Source organism: Macaca nemestrina, chromosome 9, assembly GCF_043159975.1.
Source record: "Macaca nemestrina isolate mMacNem1 chromosome 9, mMacNem.hap1, whole genome shotgun sequence".
Classification (NCBI taxonomy): domain Eukaryota; kingdom Metazoa; phylum Chordata; class Mammalia; order Primates; family Cercopithecidae; genus Macaca; species Macaca nemestrina.
The window spans coordinates 57,847,873-57,867,971 of record NC_092133.1 but is presented as its reverse complement, the minus strand read 5'-3'; the positions used below and the strand labels follow the sequence as shown (position 1 = coordinate 57,867,971).

At 34.8% G+C, this 20,099-nt stretch overlaps 1 protein-coding gene across 5 annotated transcripts in view; it reads right to left on the bottom strand.

Annotated features, from left to right (window-relative positions):
- The window catches only part of CABCOCO1 (ciliary associated calcium binding coiled-coil 1), a 106,487-nt gene that overhangs the window by 30,622 nt on the left and 55,766 nt on the right, over positions 1-20,099 (bottom strand). The window contains exon 6 of one of the 5 annotated variants that reach the window (XM_071069608.1): positions 6,440-20,092. The exons of the other annotated variants lie outside the window; for them this stretch is intronic. Within the exon in view, the coding sequence (XP_070925709.1) occupies positions 20,081-20,092 (12 nt within the window). The 3' untranslated portion in view covers positions 6,440-20,080. Of the gene's footprint in view, positions 1-6,439; positions 20,093-20,099 lie in introns of those variants that run through there. 5 annotated transcript variants of the gene reach the window in all.

The window sequence follows — 20,099 nt, the reverse complement described above, 5'->3', positions numbered from 1 at the left end:
AGACCGATTGAATTAGAATGGTGGTGGGGGAGGTGTTGTAGTTTTTTTAAAAAAATATTTTATTTATTGTTTTTTGTATACTCTTTAATTGATAAGCAAAGATATTTGCTTGTTTTTCCCAGATATCATTTAAAAAAATTTTTGTTTTAGGTTTGGGGGTACATGTGGAAGTTTCTTACATATATAAACATATACCACAGGGGTTTGTTGTACATATTATTATATCACCCATGTATTTAACTCAGTACCCAATAGTTATCTTTTCTGTTCCTCTCCCTCCTCCCACCATCCCCCTTCAAGTAGACCCCAGTGTCTGTTGTTTCCTTCTTTGTGTTCATAAATTCTTATCATTTAGCTCTCACTTATAAAGAGAACATGTAGTATTTGGTTTTCTGTTCCTGTGTTAGTTTGCTAAAGATGATAGCCTTCAGCTCCGACCATGTTCCTGCAAAAGGCATGATCTTGTTCTTTTTTATGGCTGCATAATATTCCATGGTGTATATGTACCACATTTCCTTTATCCAGTCTGTCACTGATGAGCATTTAGATTGATTCCATGTCTTTGCTATTGTGAATAGTGCTGCAACGAAAATTCGCGTGAATGTGTCTTTATGGTAGAATGCTTTATATTCCTCTGGGTATATACCCAGTAATGGGATTGCTGGGTCAAATGGTTACCAGTTCTGCTTTTAGCTTTTTGAGAAATCACCACACTGCTTTCCACAATGATTGAACTAATTTACACTCCCACCAACAGTGTAGAGGGGTTCCCTTTTCTCTGCAACCTCACCAGCATCTGTTATTTTTTGACTTTTTAATAATAACCATTCTGACTGGTGTGAGATGCTATCTCATTGTGGTTTTGATTTCCATTTCTCTAATATCAGTGATATTGGGCTTTTCTTCATATGCTTGTTGGTCGCATGTATGTCTTCTTTGGAGCAATCAGGCAAGAGAAAGAAATTAAGGGCATCCAAATAGGAAGAGAGGAAGCCAAACTATTTCTGTTTGCATATGACATGATTCTTCCCTATCTGTAAAACCCCATAGTCTTGGTGCAAAAGCTCCTTCAGCTGATAATCAACTTCAGCAAAGTTGCAGGATACAAAATCAGTGTACAAAAATCACTAGTATTCCTACACATCAGCAACAAGCAAACTGAGAGCCAAATCAGAAAGGTAATCCCATTCACAACAACCACAAAAACACAATAAAATACCTAGGTAAACAGCTAATGAGGGAGGTGAAAGATCTCGACAATGAGAATTACAAAACACTGCTCAAAGAAATCAGAGAAGACACAAATAAGTGGAAAAACATCCCATGCTCATGGATAAGAAGAATCAACATCATTAAAATGGCTATAGTGCCCCAAGTAATGTACATATTTAATGCTATTCTTATCAAACTACCAATGACATTCTTCACAGAACTAGAAAAAATTATTTTGAAATTTATATGGACCCATGAAAGAGCCTACATAGCCAAAGCAAGCCTAAGCAGAAAGAACAAATCTAGAGGAATCACATTACCCAACTTGAAACTATACCACATAGCTACAGCAACCAAAACAGCATGGCATTGATATAAAAACAGGCACGTAAACCAATGGAACAGAATAGAGAGCCCAGAAATAAGGCTGCACATCTATGACCATCCGATCTTTGATGAAGCTGACAAAAACAAGCAATGGGGAAAAAGATTCCCTGTTAAATTAATGGTGCTGGGATAACTGGCTAGCTGCATGTGGAAGATTGAAGCTGGAACCCTTTCTTACACTATATATAAAAATCAACTCAAGATGGATTAAAGACATAAATGTAAAACCCAAAACTATAAGAACCCTGGAAGACAACCTAGGCAATACCATCCTGGATCTAGGAATGAGCAAAGATTTCATGACAAAGACACCAAAAACAATCTCAACAAAAGCAAAAATTGACAAATGGGATCTAATTAAACTTGAGAGCTTCTGCAAGCAAAAGAAACTATCAGAGTAAACATACAATCTACAGAATGTGAGAACATATTTGCAAACTATACATCTGACAAATGTCTAATATTCAGCATCTATAAAGAACTTAAACAAATTTACAAGAGAAAAATAAATAACCCCATTAAAAAGTGGGCAAAGGACATGAACAGATACTTCACAAAAGAAGGCATACTTTTGGCCAACAAGCATGTGATAAAAAGCTCAGTATCACTGATAATTAGACAAACATAGTTTGTTTTTAAAGCACTGCAAGTGATTCAGCTACATGGTCAGGGTTCTGAGCCACATTACTTCAGAACTGCTATGGGAAGGAATTATAGGAAAGACTGAGTGAGAATTGTGAGCACCTCTTCAAACCTCTCTTTCTTCCCCTCACTTATCAGACTTGGTTACATATTCTTCTCTTCTCCAACTCTCATCAAGCCTTTGGAGCAATTTTTGCCATGGCTCATGTGACAGAAGAAATAGAGAGGGAAATGAAATTTAGGATTAAAACAAAAACATTCCTGAAATAAACTTAGGTGATAGATAAAAGCTAACATTCACATCTGTAAGGTGAACTCCTTGAAAGCAAGGCCCTCATCTTTTTCAACAAGACCTCCATTGGACAGCAGAAGCTCCAGAGAGGTTGGCAGGGGAATAAGCTATATTGGTACTAGACTGTAGCCCTCTGTCTAACTTTGGTTGCTCCAGGGTGGGAAACTAGGACTAAAGATGTAAGGGTTCCAGCTACCTCATCTTAGATGATTTCACCTCAATGACTTTATCTGATTTTATTGATAGAAAACTGCTCTCAGATCTGCATAGAGCCTACAAAGAGAGCAAACCAAGTTCTCGATGTTACTAAATTAGATTTCTGGAGAGGATGTGTTCTGAGCCCCACACATTCCCTTGTGACTATGAGCCCTGTGATGCTTACTTACTTTATAAATGGCTTTTGGGGGTTCATCCTGGATCATTTTGAGGGATATTTTCTAGCTGACTCCCAATTTTATTCTCTTGACTTGAAACTATTCTAAAGAGGTATCTTAGATATCACCTTCACTCATTAATGGAACTTTATGTATTCCAGGCCTTGGAAAAATCTCATTCTTCTAAATTCTCTTTTGAACACAGAACAATGAGAATGCGCAGTACTAAGCATATTTTATTTAAAATTTTAAGGTTACTTTCAGGTTAGGTTGAGTTTCTCAGTTATGTTTCTTATCTAATCTGGTCCCACAAATTAAGCCATTTTTACTAAAGGAAATGAACACCATCTTCCACCCTGTTCTGCATTTTCTCATCCTATTTCTGTTCTTGTTTTAAGATTTTATCCGACACTTCTAGTTTGGATGAGCTTACTTACAATCTCTTTGATCATGGCCATTCCTACAGAAAGCACTCCACTTACTTCTTTAGTTATGAACATTGCCAGTTAGTTAATGGTCTGTAATTACAGACATTTAAACTTTGAAAAACCAATGTTTTCTCCTTCCCATTTTCAGGAGACAGATTTAAAAAGATTTATGTGAAGAGACAAAAATCCATTGTATTTCTTGTTGACATAAAATGCTGCATATAACTTTCTGGTTTTTCTCTTAAGTCTTCTTAGTTTCTTTTTTCCCCCTTCCTACTTCTTGAATAAAGTCTTAATTAGGTTCTGTGATTCTTAACACCTGTTTAATATCCCATTGAAGAGTGAAGGTGGGCTTCAGGTTTTCAGTAGTTAACAGGCATCCCTGGCAGTCACAAATTAGAAAAGCTTGGGTGCTGGAGCACTGGGCTGGGGAGGAAAAGAGGAAATGCAAAAGGAAATACCTAATCCATTGACCTGAGAATTTTGTATACATTGAAACTTAATTATAAAGGTATACAAAGGATAAATGTGTAAAGAGGTCTCAGGGCATATATGAGTGTGCACGTGCCACATACGATAAAATTCACATTTTCATATCCTTGAAATTAAGGGTAAAAGGAGGTTTAGGGCAGAGAGAAAAAACAAATGAACCAAATTATTTTGAAATAAATAACTAATAAGTAGCATTAATTTATCTTCAGAGAAAACATTAACTCTTTAACTGGGGGTGGGGAGTAAGCGGGGGGAAGTATCACAGTTTGAAAAAGAAACACTGTTTGCACATTTTTTGATGAATGTAAATGAGTGTATAGTCTAAACTTTTGTTGCTATTTTTTGTTTTGTGATTCTACAATATTATAATCTTTATGCTTTTAACAAGAAAACTCTTTGTATTACATAAACCTATAAATATCTTAAAAATCCACTACAATAAAATAAGAAATGTAGATAAAATGCCGACAAGTCTCAATTTGTATTTTGAACTGCAAATCTTCTGCACTGTGAATGTTTCTTGTATTTTAAAAGGAATTTAAAGTCTAGTTGCAAATGAAAAAAAATGACCAAACTATATTGAACTTTGGCAATTCTGAATGTGATGACTCGGTCACTTGGTTTGAAAATCATTCTCATGGGCACAAAAATGAAGTTTTAACCAAACCTCCACAGGAGGGCACTATAGTGTGACTCTGGTGTAAGTTGCAGCCACAGCAATTCATTCTGTCCTTCTCCAGCTCTTGGTTAAAAACCTTAAACAGTGAGTCCTTCTCTTGGATTAGAAAAGTCTAGATTTCAAAACTCAAGCTAGGTAGATTTCATATATGGTAAATATTTTTTCTTTGCTAAAACATGGCTATAGGTAATTTAATCTTTCTTTTGAGGCATATATTCAACATAAAATCTTATCTCAAAATACAGCAAAAAATGGCAGGATGCATGCTCTGAGTGAAATAAACTGTAAGTAGGTTAAAATTATATAATGCTTTGAAATAACAGAAATAGTTTAGAACATTTGGTTAAGCAATCAAAACCAAAAGACATTACAACAGATAAATGCATTTATTACTCATAAATGATAGTATGTATAAAAAGCACATATAAATGGTATTACTTAAACATGGTATATATTACTTGCAATGGTGTGTCTAGCTAATTAGATGGTAGACAGTTACATAAATCTTAGTAAATGTAGAAACAGAATCAAAACATAAATACCAAAGCATTTCCAAACTGGTTCGCCTGATCCCAATAAAAGCTCTAAAAACATTCATTGTAATGATAAAGATGGAGATTAAGGCCATAAAGATGGCCAAGATTAAGATTTAATAAGTGTTTCTCATCCTAACTTTCAGTTTCACTAGTTTATTTTCAAGTTGTTCTTCAGGAGATAACATATTTTGGTATTTTACTAAAGTTTTTAAAATCAATATAAAAGTAATTGTAATCTTGGCAATTGCCATCTGTCTTTATGAGACTTGCCTTATTATTTTGAGGACTAACAGAGCCTTGCAAATCCAAGAAAGCTGTATCGAATAGACAGTTTCATTAAATTTGAAAAGTCGCAGGAGCAGTAGTTATAGATACAGATTATATGGTTCTAATAACTGTTTACATAGCAAATCTATTTCCAGTAAGGAAACTTTTCATTTTTCAGTTTTGCCAAAAGGATTTAGGTAAATCCAAGACCGGTACAAAGTTAAAGTGGGCTATATCAGCAGGGCTTAACTTTTGGGTGGTAGTTGTTGTCTTTACAGTCAACTATTGATAGATTTAATGTTCTGGGAATTTACAATTGAAACAAAGTAATGTAACCACAGTACACATCTGACAGCTTTCTGAACCTGCATTCTAGATTAGACATTGATGGCATCATGTTTTCCTAGAAATGAAAAGTACTTGCTTAAAGCAAAGGAGTCTCTAAATTTTTGATGGTTCACACCTGGATTGAATAATTAAATTTGTTAGTAATTAAAACGCTAGTTCATCACTCCCCTGGGGAATCCAGGCAGACTGTATTAATTTAAATATCTTTTCTTTCAGCTCATACAGATCTTTATGCCAATAAAGGATTCAAAAAGTAGATTTAAAGAAAGACTTGGGTAATCTGCTTTCACATAATAAGATTACTTTTAAATATTGTTATAAAAAACTGGCAACTTTTATACCGTCAGACAAACAACAGAACCATATACAATCAAAATTTTCTTTTGCTTTAAAATCTGGAATCTAGTTAATCAGAACATTTTAATTATGAGATTCTTCATTGTTTAGAAATTTTAGAACAGGTAAATTGTAATCAAATGACTTGATATTAATCACTCAAAATAATGCAACTTCTGGCATCTATATTAAGGGTGAAGCAATTTCTACTGGATTTTATATGATTTTGAGGTACTAAAAGATCTCCCTTTAAAAAAGAAACTTTCCCCTCCCTCCCTCCCTCCCTCCCTCCCTCCCTCCCTCCCTCCTTCCCTTCCTTCCTTCCTTCCTTCCTTCCTTCCTTCCTTCCTTCCTTCCTTCCTTCCTTCCTTCCTTCCTTCCTTCCTTCCTTCTTTCCTTCTTTCCTTCTTTCCTCCCTCCCTTCCTCCCTCCCTCCCCTCCATTTTTAATGTTTTTCCAGTCAGAAAACTGTGCCAATAGATTTTTCATAAAATATCATATGTCAAAAGCAAATTTTGGTTAAGCAAAATGCTCCATACTAATCAAAATTTTGCTGCAAAATTCTGTTTAATTTCCAAGTTTGACTCCTTGAAAGTATTTTGAGGGGCAACTGTTGTATTTCTCTTAAAACAAAAAAAAAAATGAGAAAGTGAAATATGAGATTTGGTAAATACTAAAAACCTCTACAATGCAAGGGAGATAAGAGGAAGATCCTGGGTTTTATGTGGGTTTCATCTTCAGGTGAAGGACTGAAAGAACCATGCCTCCTTGGGGAGGATTATGTAACAAAACCCAGCGAAAACAAGAGCCAGAATGTGTGGAAGCAGCTTCTCCTGATAGCTCAGATGAACATTCCTAGAATTCCCACGACCTCGGGAATTCTGTTTGTTTAATTTGTTTTGGAAATAACGTCACATTTACATATAGTTAGAGAAATAATACATAGTGCTCCCATATAACTACTGGAAATAAATTGCAGACTAATGCAGCATCCCTTGTCATACTTCCATGTGCATTTCTTAAGTACAATGACACTTTCCTACATAACCAGAAAACAGCTATTAAAATTAACTTAGATCTAACATTGCCATATGATCCCTCTACTGCAATAACATTTACCAGTTATCCCAATAATATTATTTATAAGTCCAATATCCAATTTAGGAGCATGTGTTGTATTTAAATATTCCTTTAGTCTCTTTCAATTTACAAGAGTTCTCAGTGTTTCCTTATTTTTCTTGACCTTGACATTTTTAAAGAGCCTACAACAGTTACTTTTTAGGATCTTCCTCTTTGGGTTTGTCTGATGTTTCTTCATGATTTATGCATTTTTGACAGGAATATCACAGAATTCATGTTGTTTATCTCGATGCAGTATATGAGGAGGAAACTGATAATTTGCACTATTACTTACATTATGAATGTTTATTACTTAGATAAAATGGTATCTACCAAGTTTCTCAACTGTGAAATTAATTATTCAGTACATTATATTTATTACTTAAACAATTAATAATAATTTTATGGGAAAATACATTGGCACTCTTTAAATATTTGATTCCTTACCAAACTTACACCTACCAAGTTTAGCACTCTTTGATCATTCATTCCTAAATCGATTAGTGGGATGGTTACTAAATGACAATATTGTAACTGTATTGTTTCTTTTGGATTTATTAGTTGTCATTCTACTGATGCATCTTCCTTCCTCTTCATATTCTAGTGCTTCATGGATATGTATTTTACTCAAATAGTTACAATTTGTTCCTATCATAATTTACTTGGATGTTCACATTGGCTAGTAGGAGACCCTTCAAGCTGGATCCTGTGTCTTTTGGGCAAGATCCCATCATTCTTCTTCACTTTTTGTCATGATAACATATTCCAGCCCCATCTAATTTTTTCCTTTCCCAAACACAAAGTCAGACATTTCTTAAGAAGCCATAGTTTCTTTCATTGGACAACGGTATTTAGAAACCAAGAGCTGGGTGCTAAGAGTGCTCATTGTTTTGTTTTGGATGGCGTATTTTACTTTTAGTGGTGAGAATGCAACGTGAGATCTATCCCTTTAACAAATTTTTAAGTCTACAATACATCATTATTGACTGTAGGCACAATGTTGTGCAGGAGATCTCTAGAGCTTATTCATTTTACTTGACTGAAACCTTATGTCCATTAATCAGTAACTCCCCATTTTCCTCTCCCTGCTGGCCTCTATTTTAGATAACTGATATAAACGAAATCATACAGAATTTGCCTTTCTGGAACTGGCTTATTTCACTTAGCACTATGTCCTCAAGGTTTATCCATGCTGTCCATATTGCAGAAGTGTCTTCTTTTTAAAGGCTGAATAATGTTCCATTGTATGTATACACCACATTTTAAAATCCATTATCTGTTGATGGGCATTTAGGGTTTTCCACATCTTCACTACTGTGAATAGTACTGTGGTGAACATAGGAGTGCTAAAATCTCTTTGGGATCTTGATTTAAATTCTTTTTGATAAATACTAAGAAGTGTGATTGCTGGATCATATATGGCAGTTATATTTTTAATTTTTGAGGAACCTCCATACTGTTTTCCATAGTGGCTAGAAATTTTGCATTCCCACCAAAAGTGTACAAGTGTACCAATTTCTCCACATCTTCACCTTGTCTTTTGTTTGTTTTTGATAATAGCCATCCTGACGAGTGTGTGGTTTTAATTTGCATTTCCCTGATGACTGGTGACATCGAGCATTTTTTTCCCATATACCTGTTGGCTATTTGTCTGTCTTCCTTGGAGAAATGTCTTAAACTGGATTTACGATTCAATGAAAGCACAACAACAGCTACTAGAAAATGAAATAGTACATCGTATATAATCATAGATAATAGTAATCAGAATCTCAAAGTAAATCATAATCCTTAAGTTTGCTAAGTTAGCTCATTGCTAATGAGGTATCATTGATCCAGCCCTCTTAGAAGACAAAATTAGAAAAAATATTATATTATGTCTTATTATACCTATCTGTCTATTTGTCTTAAAACCCTTAGTTCACACTGATACGTCTAACACCACATGGTTTATTCTAGTCTTCCCCCTTACCACAGATATAACTCCCTTCTACAGTCACAAAGCTCATTGTTTTTGATATATTTACTTATTTGCCCAGTTCCCCCCATACGTAACCACATTTCAAAGCCATGCTATGACAATCTTGACTGTAGACATGCGCTGCCATTACCCTCTCTCCAGTATCCTGGCCATGACTTCAAGAAGGAGAATGGAAATGGGATGAAGAAAGGAGGAAGAAGGAAAGGCTTAGAAAACTTGCCTCTGGCTATAGCAGTCTCCTATACTACTGCCGGTTGTGTTGACTCAAAGGTGGCCTGTGGATGGATAAGCTCCATCTAGCTAGCCTCCTTCTGGTTGTGCTGGCAGAAGCTTAGCTTGGTCAAAATTTCTGAAAATTCAAATTCTGAAGTAATCTTTTGGGATCTATTTAATATTAATTGAAACACTCAAATTGCGTATGTATGTGTATTTTTAAAACTTGTAATTCCTTGTACTCTCAAGGATTCAATACATTTTTCACCTTTAAGGAAGTTATAAATGTGAAGAGATAATACAAATTATTATATCTTTGTAATTGACAAGAAGAATTCTATTGAATTCACTTATGAGGATTGATATGTTTTTGCCCAGAGATCTACAGGGGCTGGGTGATATTTGGTGCTGCTTTGCAAAGACTGACAGGCCAATTGTAATGCTGGCAGGTCTGTCTCCACAATTCCATATTTCAGGAAAGGTATTTTGTTACCGAATATCACAGAACTGACATGTCAAGTGTTAAAGGCCTTGTACATAAACGTAGGTAAGAACTAACTTTGTATATTTAAGGGAAAAACAAACAAAAAAGTAGAAAAACCAACAATACACAAGAAGACTTACAGATCTAGAAGAAGCTAAAGAAATCAGAAAGAAAGATAAAAAAATCAGAAAAATATAATACCCATATCTTTATATGTTTTCAAACGCATGTTGAAACAAAGGTTCAAAAATGGGTTTAGTCCTTTGAAATTACAGTCTAAAAATACTGATGTGTGTAACCCACAGGTTTTAAGGATCTAGAAATAAAATTTAAAACCAATTCTGTAACAGATGCTAATGTAAATGATGCTTACAGGCATTGATAAAACACTTTGCCTTCCTTCTACTAACATATTCCATAATTATACTGTGACTTAAATAGTTTATATATAGAGGGACGAATGTGGAACAGGAGAAAAGTATTCATACATTAGCATTCAGAGTAAGTAATTCAAACATCTAATTGTTCCAGCTCAAGGAATATTTAAAAATATTATCAGTTAGGTGTTCAAAATTATTTTGGTCTATTTTGTATTGAGTCATGCTGACAATTTGCAAAATTATAAAATGTTCCCAATCAACATAAATACATGCTACAGAAAATACAGAAAAGGAATAGAATGACAATTATCAGGAAAATATTTCTGCTTTTCTTTTATCCTAGAAACATGCAAAAATCTTTCTTTTTCCTTAACCAAGCTTCTGCTATTTGAAGACAGTTATGGATGAAAACAGACATTTCTAGTTTTTTCTCCTTTTACAGGAGAGAAATTCTGTGTATAAGGGGTTTGATTATACATTCTTTGAACTCTAGAGCTCTTTCAGATGCATTTTAATTAACTTGAAACAATTTAAATCTTTCTTCAATATTCTGAGAATATCAGTGAAAATCTTATTAATGTAAAACTATTCTTGAGATTTATGAAATGAACAATTTATACATCTTTCTCTTTGTAACTAGATAAATTTGAAATTCTTAGATAATTGAAAATTCCAGTTTTATTAGTGTAGGTATAGAGATTATGATGGATTTTTTTGGTTGTAGAGTATAATTGGTTCAATTCAATAAGCATTTACTGAGTACTTCCCTATGTTAAGATCTATGGGAGTCTAAAAAATAAGAAATAATTCTACCTTCAAGAAGTTTATAATCTAATAGAAGGTGATAGCTCTAAGATCACATTTTATCTCTTATTATTATAATTTTGTGTGTGTATGTGTGGCAGGGTCTTACTGTGTCGCCCAGACTGGAGTGCAATGGCACAATCTCGGCTCACTGCAACGTAGGCCTCTCAGGCTCAAGCAATTCTTGTGCCTCAGCCTCCATAGTAGCTGGGATTACAGGTGTGCACCACCACACTTGGTACTTTTTTTTTTTTTTTTTGTAGGGACGGGGTTTTGCCATGTTGGCCAGGCTGGTCTCCAACGCCTGACCTCAGGTGATCCATCTGCCCCCAGCCTCCCAAAGTGCTGGGATTACAGGAGTGAGCCACTGCACCTGGCCTTATTATTATAATTTGTACAAGTGCCATAAATGAAGGCTGTAGGAGTAAAAAGGAGGTCATCCAGTTCTGGGCCATCATATATGATTCCATGAATAATAATATTTTCTAACTATTATGAATGCACAAAGTAACCCCTCTTACAACATTTTCCCCACCAGATAAAGGGGCTTTATTGCTTTTTATTCATAAAAATAAACAGAATCATTGTAAAAGAGTTCAAGCAAAACAAATAGTAAAAATATTTTTAGAAAACAAAATCACTCCAAATCCCATTGTAAATAATTAAACATTTTCCCAGATATTTTGCACTGTAATCAAGTAAAAATATAGCCCACATGTTTTATATTGTGACACTTAATATTATATATGTACTTATTTTAATAAATAAGATACCATGATACAGGTATTTTGTAATTTTGTTGTCAATCGCCTGTGGAAATGCACAAGCTCATAATTTTTAATCGGTATGTAGCCTTATGTTGGATGTATGTACAAATGTGTGCTTAATCGATTTCTTATTGAGGAATGCTATTTTCCAAATTTTCATGATTGTCATAAATAACACTAGAACAGAAGTCTTCATGGACATATTGTTACACATATTGAATTATCTTCTTGGAACAAAGCTTTGAAATTAAAATTGCTGTGTCAAGGGGTATGCTTTCCTAAAATTTTGATAGATTTTAAAAAATTGCACTGTAGTGGAGTCCCAATTTAAGATTCCACAAACAGTATGAGAGTTTCTCTCACACAGGGATAACATACAAAGTTGCCAATCTGATATATAAGGGATAGTGTCCTACTATCTTGTTTGTATCCCTTTTACTATTAGCAAGCCTGAATATGTTTTTCATATATTAGGGGACATTTTCTTTCTTCTTTTAGGAAATACCTGTTCATGTTGTTTATTTTGCTGTTGTGGTGTTTTCCTTTCTCTTATTGATATATAAGATGCTGATGATATTAACCCTTTAACATGTGTTACAAATAATATTTCTTTTTTAAAAAAGTTCAAGCTTGTTTTTGGTGCCTGATTCAATTAAAAATATAATTTTGATATTTTACAATTATCCATCATTTCCTTTGTGGCTTACGAGACATTTTCAAAGGACTTCCCATCCAAAACTATAAACAAATTATGAATGTTCACTTATATAAAATCTACTTCTGGTATCTAATTTTTAGATATGGGAGTGTTTTCCCGTTTTCCATATTTCAATCATTAATTTCAATGCCATGTTTATCAGATATTAAGATAAAGAAAAGGCTCACAGCTATTTCTAAACTCTTTATTGTGCTACAGTGATCTGTTGGTCTTTTCCATATCCTGTATAATTGTATACGGTATAGTCAGCTTTTCTTTATTACATCATATGTTTATTTCTCCAGATGAAAGAATAATTTTGCAATATTCTCTATTCTCAGTCTACATATCCTGAATGGGTATACTCCAGTCAAAAATTTTGTTAGAAAAAAAAAATTTTGTTAGAGTTTTGATTGGCATCGCATTGGATTTAAACATTAAGAAAGGGCTTGAATTTGTATAATATTGAGTATTTCTATCGATGAAGAACATATGCTTCTTCTGTTAAGGTCTTCCTTTAGTTTTTTCAGGAAAGTTTATAGTTTGATCATTTGGGTCATTCTTTTGGGATTTTCATAGCTATCTAAAACTTTTCTTACTTTTGTGAATTGACTTTTTACTCTGCTATATTTTCTAATTATATTGCTTAAACATAAAAATGCTACTGACTTTTGTGTTTTGGTTTTTAAAGCCAGCATACTGAATGCTACTTTTTTTTTTTTCCTCGGAATTTTCAATTAATTCTCTGGGCTTTTTCAGATAAATAGTTATACAGTTTAAAGGTCATCACAATTTTACCTTCTTTCCAGTAGTAATACTTTTTTTGCCATGATCAGTTGTGTTCCCTCCAGCCTCAATTTATATGTTGAAACCTTAACCTCCAATGTTACTGCATTTAGCATAAGGAAGTAATCAAGGTTAAATGAGGTCCTAAGGGTGGGGTCCTGATCTGACAGAGTTAGTGTCCTTATTAAAAGAGACACTGGAGAGCTGGCTCTTCCTCTTTGCCCTGAGAGGACACAGTGAGAAGGTGGCCATCTGCAAACCAAAAAGAGACCCCTCACCAAAAGCTAAGCATGATGGCCCCTGGTCTTGGGCTTCCAGACTCCAGAACTGTGAGAAAACAAATTTCTATTGTTTCCATCACCTAGCCTGTGGTGCTTGGCTACGGCAATCTGAGCACATGAATACCCTGCCTATTTCCATCTCTTATTACATTGACCAGTAAAAGCCAGTCATGTAAATGTTAAATAATGTAGGACCTTGTCTTAGCATCATTTTTAATGGGAATGCTTCTAGTATTTCATATTTTCACTTTTGATTTGGGGACTGTATACTATAAAAATATTAAATATCCTTATATTCGTATTTTAGTAAAAGCCCCTATCAGTAATGTGTGAGAATATTAAATTGTATCAAGTGTTTTTTAGTGTTTATCAAGAAGATATCAAAATTATAACAGTTTTTTCTTCTTGTCCACCAAGTGGTGACTTATGTCAATGAGCCATCCTTGCCGTCCTGCAATAACTCCACTTGATCATGATGTGTTATTCTTTTAAAGTGTTGCCGAATTCTACTTGCCAACATTTTAATTAGGTCATTTGTACCAATATTCAGAAGTGAATTGTTTGTAATTTGCCCTTTTAGAGTACTTTTGACAGGATTTGAATCATTATTTTTCATTTATAAAAAATGTGAGCAGGTTTTCTACTTTCTCTAGCCTTGTTAAATACGTGTCAATTATCAATTATTTGAAGGTTTAAAAATTCCCCTTTGAAGACTTCTTTGTTTTCAGTTTTTCTCCCATAGGATTTGAATCATTATTTTTCATTTATAAAAAATGTGAGCAGGTTTTCTACTTTCTCTAGCCTTGTTAAATACGTGTCAATTATCAATTATTTGAAGGTTTAAAAATTCCCCTTTGAAGACTTCTTTGTTTTCAGTTTTCTCCCATAGGTATTGGAAGGCTTTCAATACAATCTAGTGTCTATTTTGATAATTTTTACTTCTCTTTCAACCACATTTCTCTGTGGTGATCTATGGCCATTGCTGCTTTCTAATTTATGTATTTTTTGTATTGGTGTTTATCCTTTAATTTTCTTTTTAAAATTTAAACTAGCTAGTATTTTACCTAGTTTTTTTTTTTTTAGAAGAAGCAATTCTTGAATTTATGAGTTCTACCACTTTTCTTTAAAAAGTTCATTTATTTCCGCTTTGATCATTAATGACTTTCTTCTGATTTCATTGCTGTTAATGTTTTTTTAATAAACTCTTGAGTAAATGCTTTATTAATTTTTGTACTGTTTCACACTAAAACAATTTTAGGGGCCTGAGTACAGCTCTGGTTATGTGTCATAGGTTTGGCAATTAATTTGTAGATTGTTATTTTTCTAGCAATTTTCATTTAGATTTACTTTTTGGCTAAGAGTTGTTCCAGTAAATTTAAAAATTTGCAACAGCTGTTGTATTGTTTCTTTATACATTTGTTTTGCATTCCTAACATTAAAGCATCATTGTCAGACAGTTCATTATCTACTATTTCTAATATAGGAATTTATTGAGGTTTATTTTGTGGACAAAATATTACATTTAAAAATTTGTGATGGCTGCTTAAAATAATGTTTTCTTCAAAGGTAAAAAGAGGAAATATACATATGGTTTGTGTGTATGTATGTGTCACATGTTAATGCCCACCAGAGACCATTCACCACAGAAGAACTAAACAAACAAGTATACAAAGTGACTCATCCAATTGACAACAAATATCTTTGGCCATCAGCCTTTTTCAGGGCTGTCATGATGGGCACATGGCTGAGCATTTTGACCCTCTGTGAAAGATTTTTATAGATAATTCTTAGGTCAGAGCTCCCCAGTGGACTGGCTAAGGTTTTCTAGTTCATTGTCTGCATAATTACACGTTCAACATCTTTCTCTGTCCGATCCTGCTTCTTCCCCCTTCTCTTCACAGGTGTTGATTCCTAATAAAGATTTTGCACGCAAAATCTGTCGCAGCACTGGATAATGGGAAACCTGGCTTGTGACACTGAATTCTATGGAGTGCATCACTCGTCAGTCTTCTGCTTCCAGCTGGATTTGGTGAAAGGGAGCCACAAGCAGCAAGTAAAATGGTGGGAGGAAAGAGAAGTCAGGGTATTGTTGCCCCACATCCGACTGCTTCATCATGGCTGTGGCCTATGCTGTACTCTGTGACTTCAGTTCCTCTTTTGTGGCTCCTCTTCCACGATTCCATCCCTTATTAGACTCTATTATGCATTGCCCTTCCCTTTCCTCTTCAGGCTGAGGAAAGGTTAGATTTGCTGCTACAAAATTACTCCCAAATATCAATGACTTACAACTATTGTTTGTGGTACATATCCATCACAGGTTGGTTGTGGTGCTTCTTCCTGATGTCTAGCTAGGGATTCACGTGATGGAGAAGCACAAACAAGCTTCAGAAGCTTCTTCCCATCTGTTTCATGACATTTCAGCTCACATTTTATTCAGGTAAATAGGTAAATCTAACTTTAAGTGGGGCAGGGAAGTATAAGCCTTCCCCAGAAAAAGCAGAGGTGGGGCCGGGCGTGGTGGCTCACGCCGGCAATCCCAGCACTTTGGGAGGCAGAGGCGGGCGGATCATGAGGTCAGGAGATCGAGACCATCCTGGCTAACATGGTGAAACCCCACCTCTACTAAAAATACAAAAAATTAGCCGGGTGTGGTGGCGGGCACCTGTAGTCCCAGCTACTCAGGAGGCTGAGACACCATTGCACTCCAGCCTGGGTGACAGAGCGAGACTCCGTCTCAAAAAAAAAAAAAAAAAAAAAAAGGCAGAGGTGGGTGACCAGCAATACAATCTAACAGAAATATTATGCTTTCCTACTACTGCTTGTACATGGGTGCCTACCAGCCCATGGAGGTTCACTACTATATAAAGAGACCGTTCTTTAAGTCTTTTTGAAGATGCTGTTTCATGCCCAGAATCCTGGTAGATACGTGGTATTCTCTGAAGGTTTTGTCCTCATTACCACCCCCCCACCGACCATATGATGTAGTGTTTCTTTCAAGAATTAGAAACATTATACTGTTTTACACTAATTAGTTGTTTGGCCTTAATTTTATGTTCAACCGAATTTAATAATCACCTGCCATTTCTCATCCTGTGACTTTCCCATTCCTGTCGTTTTTATTTGGATTAATCTGTATATTGGCTAGATTGTGACAAGTAGATATTTTTAGAAATGCTAGCTGGATATGTGGGAGATATACTTCCTCGGACTTTGTAAATTTGAGATCATTTCCTATCATCTGGACATTTAAATGCCAATTTGACTAAGTTTGTAATTCGAATCTCTTTTCTTCGAAAATCCTATTGATATTGTTCCACAGTTTTTTTTGCATGTAAAGCTGCTAACATGAATTTGTAAGTCAGTGTTTTTTTATTTTTATTTTTTATTTTTTACCTCTTCCTTTGTTGGTGACGCATTTTTATTGCTTGCATGCTTAAAAAAATCACTGAGGTTCAATTGTAAGACGACATCTCAGAGTGTGTCATTTATCTTTTTCTTTTAGAACAGTGGCTCCTTTTGTTCTTCAGATCCTGTGTGTTTCTTCTTTGCCGAAATGTTATTTCAATGATGTCTTTGAATGATTTCTTATTCCATTCGTTCTACTGTTTCCTTCAGAGACAGCAGTCCGATGCATGTTGAATGGCTCTCTGGCAATCCTTGTTTCTATGTCTATTCCCTCACAGTTTTTGTGTGATTTTCTTTGCTTTCTTCTTTGTCTATTTTTTCTTTTGAGATGGAGTCTCACTCTGTCGCCCAGGCTGGAGGGCAGTGGTGCGATCTCGGCTCATTGAAACCTCTGACTCCTCGGTTCAAGTGATTCTCCTGCTTCAATCTCCAGAGTAGCTGGGATTACAGGCACCCGCCACTACGCCCAGCTAATTTTTTGTGTTTTTAGTAGAGACAGGGTTTTACCATGTTGGCCAGGCTGGTCTCGAACTCCTGACCTCAGGTGATCCACCCGCCTTGGCCTCCCAAAGTGGTGGGTTTACAGGCATGAGCCACTGCGCCTGGCCCGATGACACCACTCTTAATTAAAAGAACAGGTCAAACATAACAAGATGCTGTTTTGAAAAGTCATTTCCCATCTTGCTCATCAGCAGTGCAAGTGTAGACCCTATGCTGAGTATTTTCTGTGTTTTTCAAAGCTAAGCAAAAAAATGTGTGTGTGTGGAGGGTGTGGGGGTATCTAGATTTTTTTTTAATCATGTGTAACCTGTAACTATATTGTGTTCATTAACTGGAGAGGTTAAGTTAAACTAGCATATCAGTGTCTACTCTCAATATTGTCTAACTAATATTTACCTAATAATTGCTCTTTGGAGTTTATAAAGTAGGCCTAGCCTTTCTTAGTTTAAGTTGGAAATCAAACAAAGCAGTTTTGTAACCATGCCCTTATGTCATTACCTTTCCAAGAAGTCCATTATAACTTTCATAATTTGTTTTTCTAAGACTCAAGAAAGCAATAATCAAACTAAATGTTTGTTTTCAGATACAGGAAGCAGGGCCTTATTAATACCTTCCTGAAACTCTGAGGCATTCAGAAGCAAATGATATATTGGAATTATTTTATTCCATTAGTAAATGTACCCAAAAAGTGGTTTATGCAGCCTAATGACTTTCTGTAAAATTAACAAAGTGTTTTCAAAGCATGTTTATAAAATAAAAAGTAATTGATGAAAGCTTTTCATTTGACAATTTTACTGGATTTTTTATTATGAATTGGAAATCAATTTCTAAGCACCTAAAAGATATAGGTATTGGGTAGAAATGAACACCTTCTTGTGAGAAATATGTCCCCTCAGTGTAATCATACTTATTTATATAATAGAGTGATAAGCTGTTAGATATGGTAAAATAATAGATACATTAATACCTTTCATTAGATAAACTTAAGGCGACTTTTCATAATGAATTGGTAAATATTTTATTTTAAACTTAATTGCTTGAACTTTTTCCAGTGAACTGTCTACTTTGTAGACAAGGACAAAGACCAAAATGACAACTTGATTGGTTGGCTTGGCCCCTTGCAGTCCTAATCTGCCTCCTAACCCCTACTTAGGAAATTAAAACACAAACACACATGCATATAAACACACCCAAATTCTGACCTTTGCTGTATGTTTAAAGAATAATATCTTTATGGAAAATTATGCATATGCAAAATTATTCATACCTTTTTAAAACAAACTGTGGTTGCTTTTTACAAACAATTCATAACTATTTTAATTTACACTTAGTTGATTGAGCATTTTCCAGTGAATTGACTACTTTTTGGACTGAAACAAACAGCTTGATTCGTTGTCATGACACCATAGCCCTAATCTGCCTCCTGACCCTGACTTTGGAAATTAAAACACCTACACACATCATAATGTTCATGGACACAAATACACACCCAAACTCTGACCTTTGCTTCGTGTCAAAAATAATAATCTCTTTATGGAAAATCATACTGATTTTATGGAAAACAAGTAGGAAGATTTCATTCCAACTACGCTTTGGGAGGAACTTTCCTATGTTAAAACTCAGTAAAGGTCCCGTTAGTACATTAAATACTCTCACAGTCAGGGATGAAAACGGCCTCAGGTTGTTTTTACTGTACTCAGCCTGAACCACACTGATCAGCATCCATTCAGAGCTTGTCATAATCTACCTTACCCATTAGATTCTAGTTTCCAATAATCTCAAATACATAACCCTGCTCAAGATGAGTCATCTCTTCCCTGCTATTGGGTTAAAACATTACAATCATTCTTGCCTCTATGCCCTTGCTTGTGCAGTTACTAATTTTCACCTTCTCAAATCTGGAATATTCTTTGCTAACCTTTCTAAATTCTGCCCTTCTCTGAAAGCCCACCTCAATTCCCAATGCTTCCAACAAAAATTTATTTTGCTGTTATATTCCAAAGTGATTCCTCCCTTTCCTGACCTCTATCTTGTTTTTTAAACTAAAGCTTTCCTGTTAATTTCCTAAATATTTAATTCTATCTTTTCAAATAGATTGCATAATTCTCTGATGTCGGGTACCATATTATACTCCTTTTCCATTTTTCCACCATTATAAAGCATAGTACTGAACAGGCAATACCTTTTGGTTGTTAAATAAAAGTATCAGAAATTTTTTTAATTTTGTCTCATTGTAGTTGTGGATCTCCAGGTACAGCACCAGTTTTAAAAACTAAGTCATTATTAGGCTTTTCTTTTCCTGGCAGTTAAAGATGTTAACATTATATTAAAAGTGAAGGTAATTTGAAGACCTCAAAGTTCCAATCGCCAGAAAATTGATGTATTTATTTTCAAAAATAAGAATTCATAAAATAGTACTCCATTAAATATGGAAAGAATAGATTAAGTCATAGGAAAAGTGCCCTTTATTCCAAAGTTCTTTCCTGTGTGTGTTCTTAGAAGCCAGCTTCCCTCACCATGTAGCCAACTTATGTCAGAATTTCAGATGTTTTGGAGCTCTTCAGGTCTATAGGATATTTTTTTTCTGCATCTTTTGTTTCCTTTGTTTTGCATTCCTTGGTAATTTTTTCCTTTTCTTCGAAACTTTGCAGGATGTTAGGAGGATGAAGTCTTTAGAAACGTGCCTGACAC